The sequence below is a fragment of the Anser anser genome, assembly GCF_964211835.1.
Source record: "Anser anser genome assembly, chromosome: 4".
Taxonomy (NCBI): Eukaryota; Metazoa; Chordata; class Aves; order Anseriformes; family Anatidae; genus Anser; species Anser anser.
The window spans coordinates 76,343,437-76,366,798 of NC_139724.1; the positions used below are offsets into that span (position 1 = coordinate 76,343,437).

A 23,362-nucleotide genomic window follows, 5' to 3' on the forward strand; every position below is an offset into this window, starting at 1 on the left:
ATACTAGGCAAAAAAAGGATGCACCTGCATGGCCCCTTACAGGAATTAGGTCAGAGAAGGGACAGGCTTTGACCTCTGTGTTTCATTCCTACAAAAAGGAGACAGCAGAAGTTACAGGCTTATAAAAAGACATTTTATGTGTTGCATATTCTCCCTCTGAAGTTTTGGCTGTAAATAACTAGACATTTCAACCATCTCAGCCTGAAGAAGAGAGCTGAAGATTAGGTCCTAACACAAGGGCAAAGGGGTTGGGCAGCGAGTGGAAACTGCAAGGCCAGTTTCCCCAGAGGTTGGCAAAGGCTTTCAAAAACGGGAGCAGATAAAACAATTGTGCTTTGTGTACTCCCCTTCTCAAAGCTATTATTGCACTTTATTTTTGCTAAGGCACAGATGTCAGGATATCTCCTCTGATCCTGCAATACAAAAACAGAAGAGATGATTCCCAAGTCAGATTATTTTGATTCCCAAGTTAAATTACCAGGAAATTTCCCCAAACGCTGTTTTCTTATAAGATTTGGTGATACAACTTAATACTTTCACAGACACCCTGAATCTCTCTGGGTTGCAGAGCTGCGTTGGTAAATGTCTAGGAGATTGATGGCAAAAGGAGCAGACCGAAACCCCAGCTTTTCTCCCCAGGAAAGCACCACTGGGGCATCGCATGACTCAGATCCTATCAATTGTCACCACCATTTTCTGAAAGTTTTAAGCTAAGGGTTCTTGGGATAGAGAAAAAAGATTTTCCCCTATTTGAACATTTGTTCAAATGTTTCTATTTCTGTATGTTCATGGATGGGACCACAGTTAAGCCAGCGGTCTCCACCACCAGCAGTTGCAGTGGATCTAGTAAGGGATGTGCTTTTCCTAGGGAAAAAAGCCAAATACTTCGGTATTGGGATAGTCATCTCCAGAAATTCCCAGTCAAACAGCTCATCACTTATCCCAGAGTTCCATTTTATGCTCAAGAGAAAGGGCTGTTAAGGTACTTGAGAAAAGTAATAAAGGAAGCATTGACCTCCAGCAACTGCACCGCATTTGAGGAATGTCTTAAGAACAACGGCACTGTAAGGCATGGTAGAAACTCCCCTAGTTGCTCGGCCAGCATTAAGACATAGCCCAAAGGCTTGCGATGAAAGCTTATGCCCACATTAGTTAAGAACAGGGCCCAAACACTCTAAAATTAACATGGGAATGATCTTGTGGGGTCTGCAGTCTGATACTGAATTGTTAACCGCTGCTTCTCTCAGACCATCAATATATGATGGGGAAATTGTTCACTGCTGTGTTGACAGCGTGCACTGCAAGTCAAAGGAATGGACTCGGCAGTTCAAAAGCAGTGGATGCAGTCCAACTGCGTTTGCAAGTGGAAGAGTTCATGCTTCCCAAAGCCAGCTGCAAAGCAAGGGTAAAGTGCTGGATTTTAGTCAAAGGACCATGCAGCAGAAGCTGCCATTTCTGTGCACGCCTGCAGTAAGCAAAACAGGCTGAATTTAACATTTTATTATTTTTTTTTAGAACTGATTATGAAAAAAACAAAACACTATCCTAAAAAATAAAAATGCAGCAGTGTTGACAATCTGAGACAAATCATTGCAGATTCAGTTTAATCAGCAAAGTGACCTGACCAATGCACAGCCTCCCACTCAGAGACTGAAGCAGCAAAAGGAGGGTAAGGTGGGATTGCCCTCTCAATGGCAGCTTGATTTCAGATCAACAGCAGGTGATCTTGAAACAGCTCCCTCGTTTATGAGTACAGGGAGCAGGATTTAGCTCTTGCATTCATGCATACACAACTACAGTGAAGTATAGTTGCTGAAGGACTGAGATGACAGGAATGAAGTCGATTAACATCCTTCATCCTACAACTGGTTTTAAATTTTACCCCATTATAATTCCATGTAAGAGGGTCTAAAGATAAAATAACAGCTTGGAAAAATATAATTTCTTTAAATCTTTAGATTTTAGTTTAAAATATGAACGAGTCACCTTTCTGGTCTTCTGTATTTCTCTTCACTTTGCGAGCTCAGAAAAATAATATACTTTGAAAGGAAACTTCAATGATTAAAAATTCAAGCTTAATGAGCTTATTAAAGAAGTCAAAGACAGACAGCAGATGGAGACTGTTTATTGGTTCTTTCCATCACATCTGAGTTACAAGTGTAAAAGTCACACAAACTGCAGGTATAAACATGTAAAACAATACAAAAATAAATGGAAAGGTAATTTTATATTTATTGAATCAAGTTGTGTAATAAATACAATAGGCAAAAAGCTTCAATCACACAATTCAGTTTAACTGAAGTTACAGTAGTGTTTGTAAATACAAGTTTTTAACTTAAAATTGCAAATATTAAAGCATTGAGAACTAGTATAAAAGTGAATTTTGGCACATTGTAAAGTGAGAAGTGTTACATTAGTATCTAACTTGTGTAAAAGTGAAGCAATTTCTCACTAGCTTTCTGAGGTACATTTTTAAACAATCTAAAATTAGATCAACGATGCAGTTCTAACAACTCACAGTTCACAATTCACTATACTAGTTACGTTTTTTTCCCTTTTAAGAATACCAAAGTATTCCAGAGCTTAAATCTGTGCAAATTCAGAAAAGTTTCAATTAAAAAATAATAATAAAAGAAACTTATTAGAGAACTTCTACATGCAACTTAAATGCTCCCTGCAATCAGTCATTAATTGCAAAGTGTAAAATCGGACTAAGACCAAATTGCACAGCTTACCATAAAATACTCCGAGATTGCAGCGCAGTCCAAGTTGCAAGTGTTCCTCTCTTAAGTTTATCACATTTTTCTCCCTATAACTTCAGTAACTTCTGATCACACTCATTCTCCATGAGGGGGAAAAAAAAAAAACACCACAACCTGCTAACATGAGGGTCAGCAAAGCACGTAAACCCCTTGAGGACTCTCAGCATTTCTTCCCAATCTCAGAAATGTCTGGACACAAAGTTACTGTTACCAATTGTCAAAATACAGTAAAACATAATGGAACAGTGTAATGGCACTTTTTCTGTATCCAAACATTTGTGGTTTAGAAATGGTGCTTTTTTATTATTATTACAGTAGCTAAAAAATTTTCAAAAACTAGATCTTTAACTCAATCCTTACCTCGACTTCAAAACAGCGAGGAAAGCAGCTTGCCCTACAGATGGGGTTTGACACAGTATAAATCTCTCTGACCAGAGTACAAAAGTTACGCTCTCCTAAAGAAAAAAAAAGTGCTGCTGACTGTTAGAAGTAACTCCAAAAGAATCAGCAACTGCTATTAAACTATCAGCAGCATCACGCATTTATACGTTTTAGTCCTCAAAGAGTTTTCTTTTAACAGTTTAACCATTTGTGCTAATATTCTTCGCTAGGTTAATTTTAAGTCCTTTCACCAAAACCGTTTTTTTCCTTTAAAAAAAGAGGGTGCAAGCAATACAACCCACAATGGCCATTTACGCTATGCTTCGTGCATAAATGGCATCGTCTGCAAGGCACTACTATGTTTAAAGGATACCATTGTCACAGTTTCACTATTTCAGTAATTTTTCACTTTTAAAGTCACAGTTAAAAACTAAAAAAAAAATTGAGGTAATCAAATTATTTCAATACCAAAATAGATTAATTGAAATAGTACCAGTATGGTGAAAGGTCTTCAAAATACACAGCTATTACCATATAGCATGCAGTACAGTATATAAGTATACTAGGCCTTTGTTCAGAGCTCTTCTGATGCAGTTTTTAGAGAACACCTCAATTTGCACAGTAGCACGCCAATTTGATATGCTTATTTCCTTTTTGTTCATGAGGCACTGCGTTTGGGATTGCAAGCTGCTACGCCAGCCCCAGCTGAATTAGCCCCATCAACAGCTATTTTCAAGAGCTGCACAAATTGGAGTTCTTAAAAAGAGTTCAGCAGAGCAAAATAAGCTACAGTATCTTCATCTATCGTTCAATCAATTGCACTTAACTACACCGTTACTGACTTGCAAGCTGAGACAAAGCATCAAGGGAGTGCCCGTCGGCTCTGCAAATGGTGTTTCTCCTGACATCACGTAGTCATACCGCTATCCTAGAAATATGGCTTTGCAGATTAGATAACTTGTACTGGGAAGGAGCACGCGGGGTTTACACTAAGTTTATTGGCTAAGAACTAGAACTTGGTAAGAATTTCCTAATGCCCCTTTTATTGCAGTGTTACCTCCAGAATTCTGCACTCTAATAATCCTGGTCTGATATCAATATATAGTTACATGCAGCCAACTGTACTTAGCTTGTAAACACCTACTTGCCCCCCAAATCCACTGCTAGCTACATTTCTCTACCAGGCACTACAGTATATTAAGACTAAAGTATAGCCATGCATAGATAAACTCACGAGCCTTATCATGATGCTCTATACCTGTAATAAGGGTTACCCCGAAAAGCCTAGACACACAAACTAATCGCTGGCTTTTAATGAAATTTAACAGGATACAAGTAGTTTATAAAGTCTCGTGGTGTGCAAAACAAAAAGTTCAGACAGCTTTTTAAATCTAATAGGAAAGCTATTAACGAAACCTTATCAACACCTATATCCCAGTCTGCAGCACCTGGAATTCCACATCTGTACTGCATCACCATCGCAGCACGGGCACCAAGCCAGCTAGTAGCAACACGAACTGAAACTCTACCTACAAGGCGTTTCAGTTTTTGACAGGCTTATTGAAGTTTCAGCCATTTCGGATTCCAAAGGTAAAAAATATATTTCTTAAATAAGGTGTAAAACTGTATGTAGCCTTAGGTTTCACGGCAGGATTTAAATCTCATTTTCCTCCCACAAAAAGAGACTGAACACGTTATGTACTTAAAGCTTACTGTAACAAATCATTCGATTTCTTACTGCGTTGTATACATCTGACCAAAAAGAAAGGCAGCAGTTGTATTAAAAGATTGAACTACTCCTAAAGCAAAGGAATATGGAAATCAAAATCCCTCTTGGACTTTTTTCACCTGACTAAATTCTGAACACATAGCACGCTACAATAATCTGCTTATTCAATAAGCCTTCAGTAATTATGTTTAAGTAGCTGCTGGGGTACCACGTAATCCTTCAGTCAGTGATCTATGAAGTCTCACTTAAAATTGCACTGAATTACGTTACAGGACAAGTTGCCCAAATTCCTATTACAGTATCATTTAGTAACTGTAAAGGTTTTGGTGCAAGTAATTAAAACCTAGTGTGTCAGTTTAGTGAGACGTTACTGTGTGCAAATTTTTCTGAAAGTTTCCCAAACAACTTCTTTCCTATTTCAAGTACATCTTCTGATATTTTTTACCTTTGGAAGTGAGTCTTTTTCACAAAGAGCAATTCTTTAGTTAAAGAATCCTGGCTTTTCATACTCTCCCCCTTTTCTTGCTCTGCTTAGTTTTTACTACTGAAGTAAGAATCCTTCAGAGATAATCCTTTAAAGAATCACAAGTTACAGATTCTAGAAAATATGACCTGAATTGCTATAACACCACCGGGAAGAGAGAGATCTCCACCTATCTCATTTCACCCTGAAATGTATAAACATCTTTTCTTTAAGAAGTCAGAACTTTGACCGCAGATTCAAACTGTGCAGAGGTTTGAGACATGCTGTCCCCTCAGAAAAAGAGCAGAGGTTTATGTATTCCCCCATTTCTCGCTTTAGGAACACCCTTACAGCAGCAGGATCAGGTACTCTTCAGAGTTCTTGAAGCGTTCCCCCATTTCTCGCTTTGGGAACACCCTAACAGCAGTAGCGTTAGGTTCTCTTCAGAGCTTTTTGGAACGTTCCCCCATTTCTCGCTTTAGGAACATCCCCCAATCCCACACACTGAAGTATACCACTGCTCATTTACGCTCCTGTGCAACAAGTTTCAGGGGACATCAAGAGATTAAAGTTGTTTGACCATCTGCACAATGGACCAAACCCATGCTTGCATTTTGACCTGGTAGGAAATAAACCTTTCCTGCTTTTCTTCTTTTAAAGAAATTTCCACTGCTAGCCAGAGATTCCAGGTGACACTTTTTACAGTCTGGAATTAAGGTGAAGTGGAAGCAAACCTGACAATACAAACAACTAAGCAGTTACCATATTAAAAATGCCAACCTTACAGGAATGATCTCTTAGTTTTAAAAGGAGTGCTGAAAACTGACATTTCACTTAAATTTTCTAGTTAACCAGCAAGGACAACAGCATTTTTGGTTACTGACAGTAGGTAGCTCAGAAATCCACAGAATACATGTGCTTATGTCTTCTGCTCAAAGAGATCATGATACTCTTGTTCTTCTAATTCTCTGTTGTACTTCTCTATTTCCCGGTTGGCTTCTTCCAAGTAATCATTCATGAATTGGTCCATTACTGATTTTGAAAAACTAAGGAAAAAAACATTTGTGCAAATAGCATTCGTTACAAAAGAGCAAACAGGTCTGAAGGATCTGCCAGTTCAGGAACACTTACTGAAAGCAGAAATTCATAGATTCATAGAAATCCAACAGAAATTCAATGCATTACCTTCTGAGATTACCACAGCCTGACCTAACCACAGCTACTTTTTATTACTGGGGAATAAAAGAGCTTCCCATAAGAAAGAATATAAGAACAATAAAACTACAGCAGGTTTGCAGATATTTATAGCTATTTTGGTAAGTGCAAGCCTGAAAAAATTTACTTGCCCAACACAAAACAGCCATAAGTGCCTGCACAGACATCTTTTACTTCCAAACACCAGGATTCTGGTGGTCTAGTGAAGAGCACAGATGAAGTTCACTGTTACCCTATTTTCTGCCAGTGTACTGTAACTAGGAGTTTACCCAGCAGCCAGAGGTCTGCTGGTTTAAAATTAACGTTGTCCCATAGAGCAGTGAAAATCTGTTCTTATTCCAGAACAGAACACACTTCAATTTTTGTTAAGTTTAAGCAAAAAGCAAATTGAGAATATCAAACCAAATTTAAAATTTCAGTGATAAAACGAAGGCAAAAACAATAGAAAGGTATGGAAACAAGAAGAACAGGCGTAAACTGGACCATTAGTATTACTCTGGAGTTTGTGCCAGAGACAAAAACACATTCAGGTTTAAGTAACATATATATTTGTATAAAATCAACATGGCTCTGGAAAGAAAACCAGAGAAGACAACCAGTAAGGACAGAGCATTTACGAACAAATACATAGCACAATTAGATAAGTAAATCATTCTGCTTGCTCAGCTGAAGGAGTTTTAAAATAAGGTTTTACTTTAAGTTTAAAAAGCAGTTACAAAAACTGCACCTCCACTACTTCTGGACACTGTTCACGTTTCTATTTTGCATCAAATAAGTTGTTTTTATCATACTAAGTTACAAAATGGGAGCAATCATTTAACTTGAGCTGCACCACAAAGATAGACAACAGAAAAAGTATATTGTAGTAAAACATAAACCAACCCTGACTGCTTTTATTTCAGTGTGCACGCACATGCATTCACACTAAATTACATCCATTTGGAAATTTTATCAGTCATAACCAAGAATTAAGCAACATTATATAACTACTGGGTTTGAAAAATATTTCTTTGACAAGCTGTGGTCCATAAATCGTTCTTCGCATGAGATCATGTACAGCAATTTTAGGGTTGTTTTGTTGGTTCTACACCACTTCTTAGATCATACCTCTGAAAAATTGTTTTAATAGTAAGCTTTAAATGGTAAGTAACCACGCAAAGATTCAAGCAACAAAAGTTTTCACTTCACATTACTACCTAACAATCAAACTGTCTCTTCAGCGTATCACCTGCTTTGACAGTATACGTTTCAGATCTGCATAGCCTGTAGCCTACCCAATACTTCACCAAAAAATGCATTTCAAAGGATACACGGATGGTAATCCATTTTGTCACCAAAAAAATTCACGAATTGAGTCCCATTGTAAAAATAACCAGCTGGAAGCGGATCCAAATGGCGTTTTACCTAAATTAAGAAAGAATATATACCACACAATAAGAATTTACAACAGAATTGCTTAGACACAGTCCTAACAAGCTTAAATAGGAAAAAACACCTCCAGCAGGCAGGAAGTTATGGCACTTGGCTATAAAGGAGCACTCCAGAAAGACAGCATGATCCATCTACATATGACAAAGATCTGTATAGACTAAAGGAGTTATGTACAGCAACACTCACAGCCATGAGAAACTCAGCACCCCAACTCTTACAACCCAGAGTCAGTTATTGGGGCAGGAGTAAGCAATTGGGATCCTAGTTTGTATTTGACAACCTGCACGGTACAGAGCAAGGAGAAAAAGATGGGGAAAGCCGACCATTAAACCAACCACAAGAGTATGCATGGCCAACATCCTACACATCCCCCGCTTTTCAAGGCTCACTTAACATCCCGAGATAAATGCCTACACAGTACCAAGATTTATGTTGTAAATTCCTCGTGGACTGCCTTGGCTGTGGTTTGAGTATATAAAGAGACAGTAAGTGTTATAATTTAGTGCTCAGCACACTTGTCATGGCAGATATGGGAGGCGCTCTATCATACAAATGGATATTTAAGAAAATTAGCCAAAAGGACTTGCTATTAATTGGTTCTACTTACGTGAATGTTTTTTATTTCCTGAAGGGTTAGCATTCCTCTGGTCTTCAGGGCTTTCCTCTGAGGTTTCTGTAGAAAGAATTAGACCCCAGTTATATACCTACTGAGTGACGATGTGACATTACAGTTTAGTTGTGTTAAACACAGAAAAGTTCTTCCTTGGAAATGTGGAAAAAGGCAGTGAAATTACGATCACATGCTACCATGCTCAAGCCCAGCAAAGTAGTAAATCTTTTAGAAGCATATATTTTAAACATTAATTTCTATTCAGACTTATTGCATTACACAAAGGCACTCACAAATATGTGCTGAAAACATAAGCACAAACCAAATCATCTTACATAAGGCACCACTAGAGATGACAAATTCTAGAAGTATTTTAAACAATGCAATTTAAATACAACTCTAGTGCAAAAAAAATGGCACTAGGACAGAAAAATAATCTAGTTTTTAGTCTGAGAGGTTTTATACTTCATTTCTAACATGAAATATGAAACTCTCCATTAGCCATGACTAGAGAGACTTAAGGAAGACTACTTCTAGTCCTGACCTGGTCAAAGAAGAAACACTTCACATTTGAGATATGCCTTTACTTTCAAGTTGCAAACTTTCATAAAATTAAAATAGTATTCCATATAGTGCTTTCTTACATGCAAAAAGCATTTGTCTCCATATATTACCCATGTGATATATACACAGCAAGTGATGTCATCATGGCAAATGTATACTTCCTTGCAGTAACACAACTTGCGCAACTTAACACAGAGGTGAGAACTTGAAGATCCTTACAAACAGCTCCAAAAATCACCTGCACAAAAATTATTTCCCTTCCTACACAAATTTCTAGAGACACTGTGCAAATCCTAAGCCATAAAAAAGTAATTATCTCTAATTAACTAATATTCCAAAATGGACATCATAAAAGGGCAGAGTTGGAACCACAGGATCAGAATCCAACTAAAGTGCTAAAATAAACAATTTGTATGGTTCAACATTTCCTGTCCAAGTATATTTCTGAATCACAACCCCAAGAACCTGGCAAAACTGCTGGTATTATTTGGATGAGTACAAGAAAACCAGCTCATCCCACACTCCTGGTCAGGCTGTGCCAGTCTTTGTGTTAAGTTAGCAAGACAACAGCTGCAGGACGTGCCTTCTAGACTACTCATGGGCATCCTCTGTTCCCTACCTCTGCTGCATACGTATGCTAACCATGCAGGAATACATGAAGTCTTACGCAGCTGTACACTTGACAAATTAAGCATGAAAAAATGAAAAAGCTATACCCTCCATTTCAGTTGGTTACTCTCAAGGAGGTTTAATTTAGTGATTCAAAACAAGTTTTCAGCATTACAGCATTCAGGTACTTCAAGATTTATTTCATACTACATTTTAGCTTCGGGCAATCATGTCTCAGCTTAATCATTTTGTGTTTATTCTGGACATATTCCATTTGCCCCAGTATTCAAAAGCAGATCAATCCATGAATATGCTGCAGCAGGTATTAAAACAATACACATTCGCAAGCTGTTAGTCCTCTCTGAAATACATTTACACTCTGGAACGCTAATACCTTGGTAGAAGAGAAAGGAGATTAACAAAAAATGTTTCATCAGGATACTCCTATTTCTCCTCTTGTTGTCAGGAAATGCCAAACAGATTACACTAAATAGAAGCAAGCATGTCCACGAACCTGTTTTGCAGTTTCTCTGAGCCAATCTTTTATATCCTCTTCCTTAAGAGAGCAGCCAATGAACACAAGGAAGCACTCCTGTTGACTGCTGCAATCTCTGCTATCGTTTCTTGCATCAGGAGGAGTTGGCCCCTCCTGAACAGGCACAAGGCTTAGTGAGTTAGATGATGTGTTGTGACAGACTTCAATCATCTTATCAGAATCTAACAAGGAGAAGACAGAAGAAAAGAATGTCTTGATAATTGCTAATCTAATTTAACACCAACACAATGGTGTAGACAGACTACAGTACATAAAAATTAAGTTTTCAAATAGCACACACAATACAAGCACAAGGAACTGCAGAAGCATTTTCCTCTTACCTGAAAACTTAACTTTGCCCATGATGTGATAAATGTTTCCAGAAAAAGGACTTGGCTTGAGCAATGACTTAATTGCTGTTTGAAATGGAAGACAGACAACATTATCTCACTTATTTTTCTTTTCCTTGGTGTAGCTTCTCATCAGACCTACGCTACAGGTCTCTAATCCACATCCTAGTGCTTTGGGGGAAAAAGCTGCAGTGTCCCCCGTAGCTCCCACTACAAAACATTTCTATACGCTCTCATTTCTTCTCTAGGGGTTAGGTGGGAAATAACGTGTTTGGCATACTGAACGCTTACACTGTGTTTGGAAAGTAAAATGGTGCTCCTTAACATTGTTTTGCTATGGAAAGAAGGAAAGGCATGATTATATGTCTACTCTAGCAGCCTGACACACAGTTGAGCCTATTTTCTAGTAATTAAAAGGAATTGTTTGGCATGCAGAGTAGAAGCTGATGCTCACTTACAAACTGTGTTTCAACACTACTAAACAGAATTAAACAAAAAAGCAAACATATGAAGATAACTGTCTCAGCTTGTAGAAACTATAAATGAAATTAGATTTTCATCTGAACACAGTCATAGGTCAGTTTTCCAGAGGAGATTCTAAAGGTCATTTACTGTACTTTAAGGAAGGAAAGCTGAATTTTCAATTAAATGTTTACTTCAATGGTAATTAAAGAACTGTGCTACGTCAGTGTCTTCCTTCCCTTCTGTTCCTCAGCCTTTTATACCTGGATTTAAATCAAGTCAGTCAAAGTTCATTTGTACCTTTACATTTGGTCACAAATCGTGTTTTTTCTAGAGGACGATTAAACCATACACAGATCTGAACCATTGGAGGAAACACAGACCCAGCTCCATATTTGCCTTCATACCTTAAGGCAAAAAACAAACACACACTTTCAACAAAGAAAACACACACACTTGCGCTTTTCATCTAACAGACTTCTTAAAAAGAACATCCATTATTTCACTACAGGTAAGCTTTCCTCACAGGAAGAAAAACACTAAGATTTTTTTTTCCCCTCTACGAAGAAATTCATGAAAGTGCAATATTAAAGTCTGAGGTTGTTCAAAGAACTTGGGATTCATTTTGATGTTCTTTCTGCTGCTATGCTTTTTTTCCTATATATTATCTACTTACTATACTTACATACTATCAAATGCAGTAACTGCTGTCCAAAAGTTTTAAATACTGTTTTTTTTTTTTTCCTCTTTTCCTTCAGCACCATGCAATTTGCCAACAGCCCTGACACTCCAAGCTTTGTGCCAATTTATTTTAGGAGCCTTACTCATAACCCAATTTAGAGTAAAAATTCCAACCAAAAACTACACATGCATACAGGACTGGCAGGGCGCTGCAGATAAATCATGCTTCCAACACTATAAATCTAACTAGAAAACAGTCAGCCAGGAGTTATAATGGCTGTCAGGTTTACATTTTCTGCCAAATAGGTACAGCACAGATAACTGCAACAAGACGTGCAAAGCACCCTGAGCAATGAAAAATATCACCCAGTATTAAAGGAAAAGCTTGGTACCACTTATTATCAGGCCCTTAGCCTCTGCCAAGACTGTCAATAAGGCTGCTGATTTTTTTTTTTATGAATAATTGTTCTGCTAATAGCTAGACTGACATAGCAAGTTCATTCCAGTAAGGCTGAATAGCTGTCAGAATGAAATTACTCTCATTGTTATTGACCTCACCCATCCCAATCCTTCCCAGCTTATTCCCAGAGGGTTCTTTTCTATTCTTCTGAAAAGCAACAGCAATCTTGCCATTGATTTAAATGGTGTCCAGAAAGGATCCTTTTCCCCTTAAAAGGAAAGCAGTTGTGTATCTACTACGAATACTCATCAGCTCTCTTTCAAAAATGATTTACAAAGCTATTGCCTGTTCCAAATGAGTAGTCTGGAAAAAAAAATCTAAATTAAGTTAGTAAGACTTTTTAATCTTCAAGTTAATTAGAAAAATAGTTTTAATATTTCTCAGTCTGGATACTTGCCAGCCAGGATACATTAAATATCGAGCTCTCATCATCTGAGGATTTGAGAAACTGTCTTCTGAGAGAATTAATTCAATATCCTCATTCCTACGGAGAGATAAAAAATGAAGATTTTTAATTTATGACCTCAGTTAAATGGCCACTATCTGTAAGCTGCTTAAATAAAACAGAATGTGTTAGCTACAGTAAAATTAGAGTATTCCCCAGTATCCTCTCAGCATGACAGTACCAGTAATCACATTCTTCAAACAAAAACTTACACATCCTAGTCCCTACATATGACCAAAAATGTAAAGGTAAGATGCCTTTTACATGAGAAGCAATTAAGAAAAACCTGCATCTCCTGTGTATATGATATTCTCTTGTTTTGCTCTGGTAACGATTTCCAAATGCATGTGCCCCATCCACCAAAAGTGACAAATACAGGATGGTGATGAACATTACCTAGTCACAACTCCATTTTCTGCCAAGATGAACGAAACAGCAGGATTTGCCGCTCGGATCAGGCTCTGCAGTTGCATAAGGAGCGGATGCTTCTGCTCTGTAGCGTGACTTGTGAAAATCACATTACTCACCAGTCCTGTGTAAGAAAAACAGAGGATAGTTTACAGACGTCAGGTATGCAACAATAACAAATAATTAAGTGATTTAACAGCTATTCTTATTTTGCCTCTACCTCATTGCATTAAAGGTATTAAGGAAAAAAAAAAAGCAGGGAGCTTTTCTTCTCTTTCCTGCCCAGCAAATCCCAGAAGCCCATCTAACTTCAGATACGAACAACGAAGAACAACCACACAGAACCGTTAACTATTTTGCAGCAGCACCTAGACAGCGGCCAGCTCAGAAGCCCGTTTTATCACAACCTGTGGACACGCAGGGATAGTAGCTCCTGAAGGAGCAACCGTTTTCAGACACTGATATGACTCAAGGGGGAAGAGGCAGGCTGCTGTACTCTGGGGGTTCTTATGTTTCAGTGAAAACAATCTTACAAAAAAACCAACATGATCCTACCAGTACAACACAAGTCACTGAAGATGACTTGACTAACGAGGAAGGCCTGCTTTGCCAGAACACAGCTACGCCAGGTCAAGATATTTTTCTTTTTTATTAGACTGATGGTGTAACAGAAGTAATTTAGAATTAATCAATCAAAAGAATCAACTAATCAAAAGAATCACTTCATGCTAGAAGCAGTTTGAGAAGGGACAGTTTAATAAAAAAACACTGAATTTTCCAAGAGGCTTTAAATACTAATGTGTAGAAAGATTGGTTAAACATCTTGTTTAAAAAAATATGAAAAATCAGTATTTTGTACACTGACAGTTGTTACTTTCAAAATACAAGACAAGGGTTGGGTTTCAAAAATAAAGAAAAAAATCAAAGACAAGCCCTGAAATGGTTTTCAGACAGCAAATCTGAATCCACAGGCCAACAAAAAAAAAGTTACAAAAAATGATGGGATATATATTTATCTTGAGTCCCAGCCCCCAAGGAGACTCTGCTGCATCACCAAAAGCAATTCCTTCTTCAGACTTAACAGTACTGCTCACTGCACCTAGTGCCACTGATTTCAGAGGAAGCAGTTCCTCTTCTCAAAGAAAAATTTTGCCAGGCTTGAAGATGTCTTCCCATTATACCTGCTGTCTTCCTTGGTGTAAGACAAGTTTCACATTAAATGAGAACCAGCTGCTGCTACTGCAGATGCCTCTGAAGGCAATCAGCAGTAATGCAGCAGCCATCACAGCCGTCAAGCCTTGGGCACTGGAGATCTTTAAGGAAAAATTGCCAGGTGAGGCACCGGATTTATCATCCAGCTAATTTGAGCATTAGAGGATCTCCACTTCCCAGTTTTATCAAGATGGGGCTACAGCAGAAGGAATTACAGGCCAGTTCCTCAGCAAGAAGAAGTGCTGCTTTTTCAGGTCTCCCTAGGATGTCAGTGCTGTCCAGAACTCAGGAGGAACGCTGCTTCTCTGCTCAAGATGTGCAGCTTGTTTCAGATCCTGTATCTGCAAGTACGGTGCGAGACAACAGTATACTCCAGGCTATCCATGAGTGACTGAGCCAGGACAGTCCAGCCCAACCCCACCACTATTTAAAGAGTATAATATTTAAAGATTTAAATTTAAAGAGTATATAATGAACTTCACAGCATCATCTGCTGCCTGAAGTTATTCCTGATCTTTACCGAAGTATTTAGAGTACACTAATCCCGGCAGAGGCTTCCTTACACGGAAGTGTCTTTGCCAAGCGTTCTGGGTTCCTTTATACCATATGCTCCCACTCTGTTACTTGCATCACTGACCCTTTCAAGATAGGAGCAAATTCCCATCTCATTGGTATTTTTGCTTCTTAATCCCCCACAGAAGTTTCCAGTCCAGTTTCAGAAACACCTATATTTATGCAATACGCAGTTGTTCTCTCCCCCAGTCTCCTCTTTCAAGAACAACAAGCATGCTTAGGAATTTCAAAGTCGCATGAATTCTTGAAATTATTATGTAGATCATACAATTAGGATGGAAAGTATGAATACACTAATCAACAACCACCACACTGTGGGTATGCTAAATGTAGTGGTTTTTTTTTTCTATTAATATCCCCAAACTTAATATTGATTCAAAAGTCAAGTTTAATCAAAATTGTTGTTATAATTTCTGCAAAGTTAGCACGGAACAATAACTAGGCTGTATAATACAAATGCTATGTAGAATACGTTAGTTAGAATTGCTGTGCCTTGGAGAGAACAGGTAATTGTCAAGGGCTAAGCTGGCAGAGCCTGAAGTTGAGAAGAAAAAGGCTCAAGGGATAAAGATACCTAGCAAATCAGAAACCAAAGCATCTTGTCTCATCCTCCTCGCCTATACTGTTTCTCCATCACTCCCCGCTTCCTTTGCGCTTGTCTAAGGGAACAGCTTTCAGGCGCTAGCTGTCATTCTCGCTGTGAACTCCCACGCAACCTTGCAAGAACAAAAGCCCGTGGAACCTGCAGGCTTCGGCTCAGCACACACCTATGCAAAAGTTTTGTAGGTGCCAGCATCCCACAGCAATTGGCCCTGTGTTAGCTGGCTACAGTCCACAGAACTGAATTGACAGACAGGTGGTGTAATCCAGACGAAAAAGCTGTTTGAGAGCTGGAAGATGCCTATACAGCTTTAGTAGCTAATAATTTGGACTTTTCTGTTTGAATTGTCACTGCTATCTCTGTATCTGGTGCTTTTTTTAAGATGACCTAGTTTTGCTTAATTCTCTATCTGTACACCCATCTAAAGAAAAATCTTTGCAGCCTGGGGAATAGCAGGTTAGAGAGAAACAACAAAGAAGCAGGGACAGATTCAAACCATACGAAAATAACATGTCCCTTTCACTTACCAATATACAATGGGTATATTTAACAACAGTGATGTCTTGATCTGTAAGACAACTTCATATATAACACGACATGCCAACGTGCCCCTAGACTAGCGAGGTGTTATCTCAGAGCTTCTGTGCAAGAGGCATATTTGCAAGAAGACAAAAGTAAACTACAGCGCACAGATGGTAGCAGTATCTTTTGGAAAAGTTTGAACAAGCACGCAAGGGAGAGAAAAAAGAACTGCTAATGCTGGTGACAAATGACTCTGCTCAAGGCTTTATCAGTTCTCTGGGATTCTCATCCATTTCTGTTAGTCTTGTGGCTTTCCAAGCAGAGCATGTCACTCATGTAAAGTGATGTCATGTTGAGAACATGAATTGGTCCCTGTAAGGACAGAGAAAGCCACACAACAGAAAACACCCAGAAAACTGCAGCAAAAAGTTAACCTCACTTCCAAAAATCTGCAAGATAATTATGAGGACAAGGTAAAAGGTAGACACCCAAAGCTCTTACTAATCCATAAGCACCTATACCCATGGACATCTTGTCTTCACACTTACACAACGCCCAGTACAAAATGTTGGCCCACAGACGCTGCAGTAACACAATATTGGGGTGCACGAGACAAAAAAAAGGGACAAATCTCCCTCAAAGTGGGTGTCTCAGTAAATATTGCTACTGCTTCTGTTCTCCAATAGGCAGAAGTGGATTCCCTGGGCTGTATAAAGCTGGATCTGTCATTCCCTCCAGCTTTTCCCAACTGCTCTGCAGTGACAGGCACATAGAACACTTGGTGCTAAACTGCCCAAAAGCGTTTGGGTTTCTACATCCTCTAAAAGCCTTCATTTTTTTTGGACAAGGTGGTGGTGGGGAATAAAAAAGCTTCGTACATTACAAGCCAGTTTACATTTCTTCCACCATGCATGTGATACAATTCTACACTTGCCTGGAAAGTTTCGAAGCGTACCACCTCTCAGTTCAAAGCGTAGTTTTGCTCCTAAAACTTTTTACACAAAAACAGCCTCTATTCACGTGAACCCATTTGCTTTACATGAACCCATCTGCTGTACATGAACAGACCTCTGGGCTATCTGATGTCACAATCTGTATCTGGGAACTAGATTACAAAACCTTGCAACACGCAGAAATAATTTGCTGCCAGAACATTCTTCTAACCTCCAATGTTTTTTCTTCCTTCAGCACTTGGACCACAGGAAGAGCAGCTATCCTTGTCCTATGCATTTTCTAGCTATTCCTCAAACCACGACAAGTTCTTACCCTGTCATGTCTGCATACATACACTTTTAAAATTGCTATAAAAGCAAAAGGCAATAAACTACTGGTATTTTGGTACATTCTTAACATTCTCCTGATCCTTTCAAAGACGAATTTGGCTACAATCATGCCAGTTACCTACTGGTCAGTTCACCATTTTTTTTCCAAATGAGAACAAAACACTGATTTATATAATAGCACCTACAAACTTTCCAGCCTGTTTATGACTTCAGTTTCAGGGGCTTCATTCTTTTGAGCACTCTTCATACACAAATAATAATTCAGGCAGCAAAACAGAGCAGTAGACTCTACATAGCCATAAGAAGAGAGTGCAGCATCCTACTTTGTCAACGGTGTTTAACAAAAACAAAAATTTACAGTCCTGCAGTTCACGTGGGAAGACACGAGTGTAAGATCAGAAAGTCACACCACAATAACACCGCAGTTTGACAGTGACATACAGAAATCTCCAGCATCATTGGTCTATCCAACTTCAGGTTGAGCTCATGGTCTTCCTAAAATAAGGATTAACTGACTGAAGAGAGATGTTCTTACACACACACACACACACTTACTGTTTTAATATCGTGAATCCGCTGTACAACTGTTAAAAACTGTAAAGGTGCTTTTGCTACTGAAACTTGAATTACTTATTTGATGGTAGGTCAGGAAAAATGGTAACCCACCGACACCAACAGCTGCTCTACTCTGACAAGGAAGACAATACAGTAAATGATTCATTTTAGAGTCAGAACAGAAAAATGAATACAAAGCTCAGAACCAGCAGACAAGAGCACTCGCAAAAGAGCTCTGTCATATGAAACCTGCAAGGATCCTCCACGCTGCAGGAAGAATTGGATATGGGAAACAAGCTAACTAGCTCATCTTTTCCTTTCTAAAATAGGAGAAATGGAAGGAGAGCTCCATTTACTCATATTTCCCCAAAGAAAGGATGGGAGGAGTGAGGAAACATAGCTCTCCTATCAAATGCAATCCATTTGGCAACTCGATTAGCAACACGGCACAAGTTAGAGCAGCTTAAGGCAAACAGCTTAATTCCCGGCTGTCTGAAACCCATCCTCCAGGTGATGACAACCAGAATGCATCAAGCTATAGATTCTTACATCTTCTCCATGCACCCATGTTTTTTGATAATACAGGCAGAGAGAAATTGTCTGTTCTGCACAGATGATTCTTACCTCCAAAAGTTTACCATGACCTTTGACTACACATATTTACAGCCTATTTATTTGGCCATATGGCTCAGCTACTTGTTCTGTATAGCATACAATCAAGAAAAATGACACATACCTTGTGAGCACTGGTCCAAGAACTTGGGAAAAAGAAGTCTAAAATGTAAGAAAAAATTATATATTAATAATTGGTATTATTTATACATGTCCCTTCAATTAAAATGTTTCCATTCATTTGGAAGCTGACAGCTAGAGTCTTACTTTCCAACTCATTTTCATGCTTCCTTTCCTAAATCCATACAACAGGAACATCTCCAGAGGTTATGATTTTGAAGAGTTCTTCCCCAAAATTTAGTTTTCTAGGGTTTCTATTCCTTCTGAATACAGTCAGAATTCTTTATGGAAAGACAGTACGTACAAAATGCTTTCTGAATGTATCACTTTGCATGTCCTATTGTGTCAGACAAGCAACAATCATTTTTTATGAGCTTTATCAGACACATATAAAAAGCTGCATACAAAAGACAACATCTTATCTGTTCACATTCAGCTACCTATCCCTTGTCCTGCCCTGCTGTTCAGTACTAGGAAGAGCTTCACCCTAGCACATGAAAAAGCTAGATCTCCACAGTAATAAACTTTCTGGGATGGGAAAGGGTTTTGCTTTTCTTGACTGAAAAAGTTACAAGACAAACATCAAAATCACTCAACACTCAGTGAAACCGCCAAAGTTTCCCAACTGAAAGATTTGTCATTGGCTGTACATGGCTACTTTGTAAGCTCTTATCAGAAGAAACTTCAAAGTGAGACAGAAATAATCTACAGCATCAGCTAAGCCTCTTCCTTCAATTGCTACTGCAATTCAGTAGACAAACAATGTTAGTCAAAGGATTGCAGGCTACCGCTGCTATAAATACTACTCAGCGCCATGACCAGTTACACATGAAGTCTGGAGAAAAAAAACATGCACCTAGGGGAGGAATTTGTCTTTACTATAGTTACGGAAAGGAGTTTAAACAGCACTTCAGCATCAATTCACCAATATTTTCTGTCGTCTGTATTATTTATTTACAATCTTGGCTACAGAGACCAAAAGCAGCGGTAAGGGAGCATCTATTACTGACTAGTACAAAGCACAAGTTATTGGTTCATGTGCCAAAAACAGCTAGTAAGTTTAAGGAATTCACTTCTATAAAATGATTGGACGGTTCACCGCTAAACTCTGATGCACAGAGTTTTTAAACAAAAATAGCAATAACACTAAGAACTGAAGATTCTAACTGCTTTGACTTATTTTTATCTAATATATATTATTTTGCCTCGCTGCTTATTTCAGTTTAATGATAGGTCTGTGAAATTAAATGAGTTCCCTTCCACGTTTGTTGAAGCATGGAACACAAATGTATGCTAGGAAACAACAACTATACCATACTACTTTAAAATGTTAGTGACCTGGCTTTGCTATCATTTCCTCCCCAACGTGCCTTTGCAGTAACCCAGGATATCAGATTTTAATACTTGCAATGCTTTTGCTTCCGTGCTTTGTCTTTGATTTGGGACAGCTTCCCGTAAATTCCATACTTTAAATATGGAAAGTCTTTGTTTAACACCACAAAGTAGTGATATAATCAATAATCCAAATCGAGATGCACGTCCCAATACCTAGCCACACTTACAAAATACTAAGAATGACTAAAGAAACTTCCAACAGGACAACTGTCCAGATTTCACAAAACACCTACCCTGAGTATACATAATTTAAGCAGTAGGCTAATGCTTTATTCTTCTACAAAATAAACTTTTATTAATACTATATATAATTATATACCCATTGGAAACCAAATTTCATTATAAACCAAACAACACTTGAAAAGCTCATCCAAGACAGACTACCTAGCAATTTTGTGAGATTTAAGATAGTTCAACAGCATTTAGCCATCATATAGCCCAAGTTATTGTAAAAGTGATCACAGAATCATCTCAAATATATAATCTATTTTCAGACTACTAAAAATATTTTCAAGTATACCTGTGCTCTATATAGCAACTCAGTGGCTCTACACAAGTATTAACTGCTCCAATGATGAAAGAGGACTTTACATCTGGGTCAGGATGAGTTTGTAGAGCCTGTACAACATCAATCACATCAGTGTATCTGTAAGAAAATAAAATGAAAAGCGGCTTCAGAGAAACAGTAACACTTTTCAACATGTTGTAAGAAAAAAAATCAGTTACTTGCAAGGTTATAGTTCTAAAAAAGCCTACAAAGATAGTTATAGAGCATTTCAAAACTTTGCAATTGAAACGATTAAGCAAACTGAGTAAAGTGAGTAACACTAGAAATACACTAATGCCTGCTTCAGAGAAAACCAGTATAAACTTCACACTGAACACCTGTAAAGCTTGGCTTTCTGGAGGCACAAAAAAGAACGGAAATAGATGCACCGTATGCTTTCCGTAAAACATTCAACATTGTTTGACTCAAGTAAAGAATTAAAAAATAACATTCGTTTTTATCAGCATTCCTAATTTAAGTGTGCTATTCTAATTAACAAGTCCATTTTTTTAATCATTGCTCTAGATGTTGCTGTATTGCACTGCTTTAGGAGAGAATATTTAGGTGAACTGGAGCTTATTTCTCACCAAGTGACAATCTCTATCCAAACTGTATTGAGAATTATCAAGTTAATGGATTATAACATAAGAACTTTAACTCGTTAAAGTTGTCTAAACACCACTCAACTGCTCAGAAAAAAATGGAAGAGCTATAATTAACTATTCTTGAAGCTAGTGCTGCTACCAGAGTGTCAGTTATTTTGCACATCACTGGACACTATAGCTACTGACTTCATGAAAAGTATCTCACTCTTAAGTGGAAAAAAATAACGCTGTTTATCACTAGGAGAAGAGACTATAATGAAGAAAATGCCATGTACATGTCCTTTGCAAAACACATGAATGGTTGGTAGCCTGGGAACTAAAACCCTTCCAGTCAGGTTAGGGTAGTACTTCGCTCAAGCTAGTTGCAGTACCTGCTAACGACTCATACAGAAACAGAGTGGGCAAATATGCCTCACTCTTAACCTTCATTTGAGAAGACAACTGGCATTTATCAAAAATGTTTTAATCTGTCTTACTTAAATATCTCCTGTTGTGTCAAGTGAATGGCGTATTTTTGACAGCTTGCTTTAAGTTAGTAGCTAGAGAGGTAATAATGTTTAGGGAACCGTTCTTCTGAAGCACAAAGACTGAGGGCACCGTGCAAAAACTGCACAAAAATGTATGTTAAATCACATGCATGCAACATTCTTCATACCTTTTTATCAAGTAGAACTTTGAAAATTCATGTCTTTTTTTGTAGCTAAAACTTTCAAAGAATTAAAGCAAGGACTACCGGAAATGCAAAGAGAAAGACAAACACACGAAGATGCTAAATACATGGGGAAAAAACACAAAGATCTACTCTCACGCTTACAGTAGAATGCTCATTCTGTTTAGCTTAGGCTTTTAAGTTTCTATTTGGAGAAAAAACATTGCAAACTGAATGGGCCATTTACTTCTGAAAACTAAAAAATTATTAATAAATTGCCTAGCATTTGCTCATCTTTCAGAAGTTTAAGGGCTGTAAGAACTTCAGAGATATAGCTACAGTCTATGCCATACCATATCACACTTGCATTCTATTCTGAAGCTACAGAAATTAAAAGTCAAAGTGTCCTCAGTCATCTAATATGTTAAACACAACAGATATTCCTCTGGAAAAAAATAGGAAGGTGTTCCACCCCCATCTTTCATTAAATAAATTCAGTATTTTTCCAACCTTTCAAAGAAGATTATACATGAAAGGTAAAATATGAATCATCACAGAATTACAGGACAGCTTGGGTTGGAAGGGACCAATGAAGTTAACCAAGACTATTGTGCATTGAGTTGTATATTTACTGTACATTTTATTGCTTTGTTAGATGCTAAAAGTAGGTCTGTTGTGAAAAAGTGGCAATAATTCATTCGTGTACCATCAGGGACAAAAACATGCAACCTTCCCTCTATTTATTACAGGAATACTAAAGAAGGTCATATTCAGGAATATTCACCTGCAGCTCTGGAGGGCAACTAGCAGCATAATCTCACGCTGTCTCTGCTCTACTGTCCCCAGCTAAACCTACAGCTTTAAAAGACAGACAACCAGGACTCTTACTTTACCACTGAAGTGCAAGTCTGCAGGAGATAGGAGAATATGAAAATGAAGAAGATACTCAAGAATACGAACCAGGCTTTGAAGGACAATTACCTCTCTATCTATGATGTCTGGGGAAGTGTGTATAGAGGGGAAATAGATGTTCCAATAAAATTCTATAGACAGCAGTCTAAGTTACAGCTGGAAAGGGCAAGGAAACTGATTGTGATTTTGGCCTCTCAAAAGCAACCTCCTAAACGGAGGAGGCAGGCCAAATTCCTTGGACACTTTTTTTAACAGAGTAGCAAGCAATAAAATTAACAGGTAGCAGGAAAGTTGAATTTAGTGCATACATAAAATAGAATTCACAAAGAATCTCACTTTAGCACAGAAACTTGACCGCTTCAGAGGTACAAGAAGTTTAAAAATGCCTCGGAAACACGAAGGGAACAGAAAATCCCCTGTTCTATTCGACAGTTCAAAGTTCTAACATTTACCCTTGCAAGACCACTAAGAGCCGCTTGTTCTTTCTAGCATAAGTGGACTGACGGACACTGTGGTTTTGCTGAGCCTCCAGGACACTGGAGAGATAACGCTGGAAGTGTGCTGCACTGAAACATTCAGGACTATCCATAGTTTGCCGATAAACTATCCACCTACAACAGAAAACAAGGAAAAAGTTAGAAATATTATGTAATAGAACACTATTTACTTCT

At 38.1% G+C, this 23,362-nt stretch overlaps 1 protein-coding gene across 3 annotated transcripts in view; it reads right to left on the minus strand.

The window, feature by feature from the left end:
- Positions 1–2,109: 2,109 nt before the first annotated feature.
- The window catches only part of DNAAF9 (dynein axonemal assembly factor 9), an 83,495-nt gene continuing 62,242 nt past the window's right edge, over positions 2,110–23,362 (minus strand). For 2 of the 3 annotated variants that reach the window (XM_083833053.1, XM_083833054.1), the window contains exons 27-37: positions 23,144–23,302; positions 20,499–20,624; positions 18,588–18,625; positions 13,094–13,229; positions 12,650–12,736; positions 11,412–11,518; positions 10,641–10,715; positions 10,279–10,481; positions 8,589–8,654; positions 7,861–7,954; positions 2,110–6,367 (exon numbers count right to left, since the gene is read on the minus strand). In XM_083833053.1, coding sequence (XP_083689179.1) covers positions 6,255–6,367; positions 7,861–7,954; positions 8,589–8,654; positions 10,279–10,481; positions 10,641–10,715; positions 11,412–11,518; positions 12,650–12,736; positions 13,094–13,229; positions 18,588–18,625; positions 20,499–20,624; positions 23,144–23,302 — 1,204 coding nt within the window. In that variant the 3' untranslated portion in view covers positions 2,110–6,254. Of the gene's footprint in view, positions 6,368–7,860; positions 7,955–8,588; positions 8,655–10,278; positions 10,482–10,640; positions 10,716–11,411; positions 11,519–12,649; positions 12,737–13,093; positions 13,230–18,587; positions 18,626–20,498; positions 20,625–23,143; positions 23,303–23,362 lie in introns of those variants that run through there. The other variant, XR_014583175.1, reaches the window with a different exon arrangement.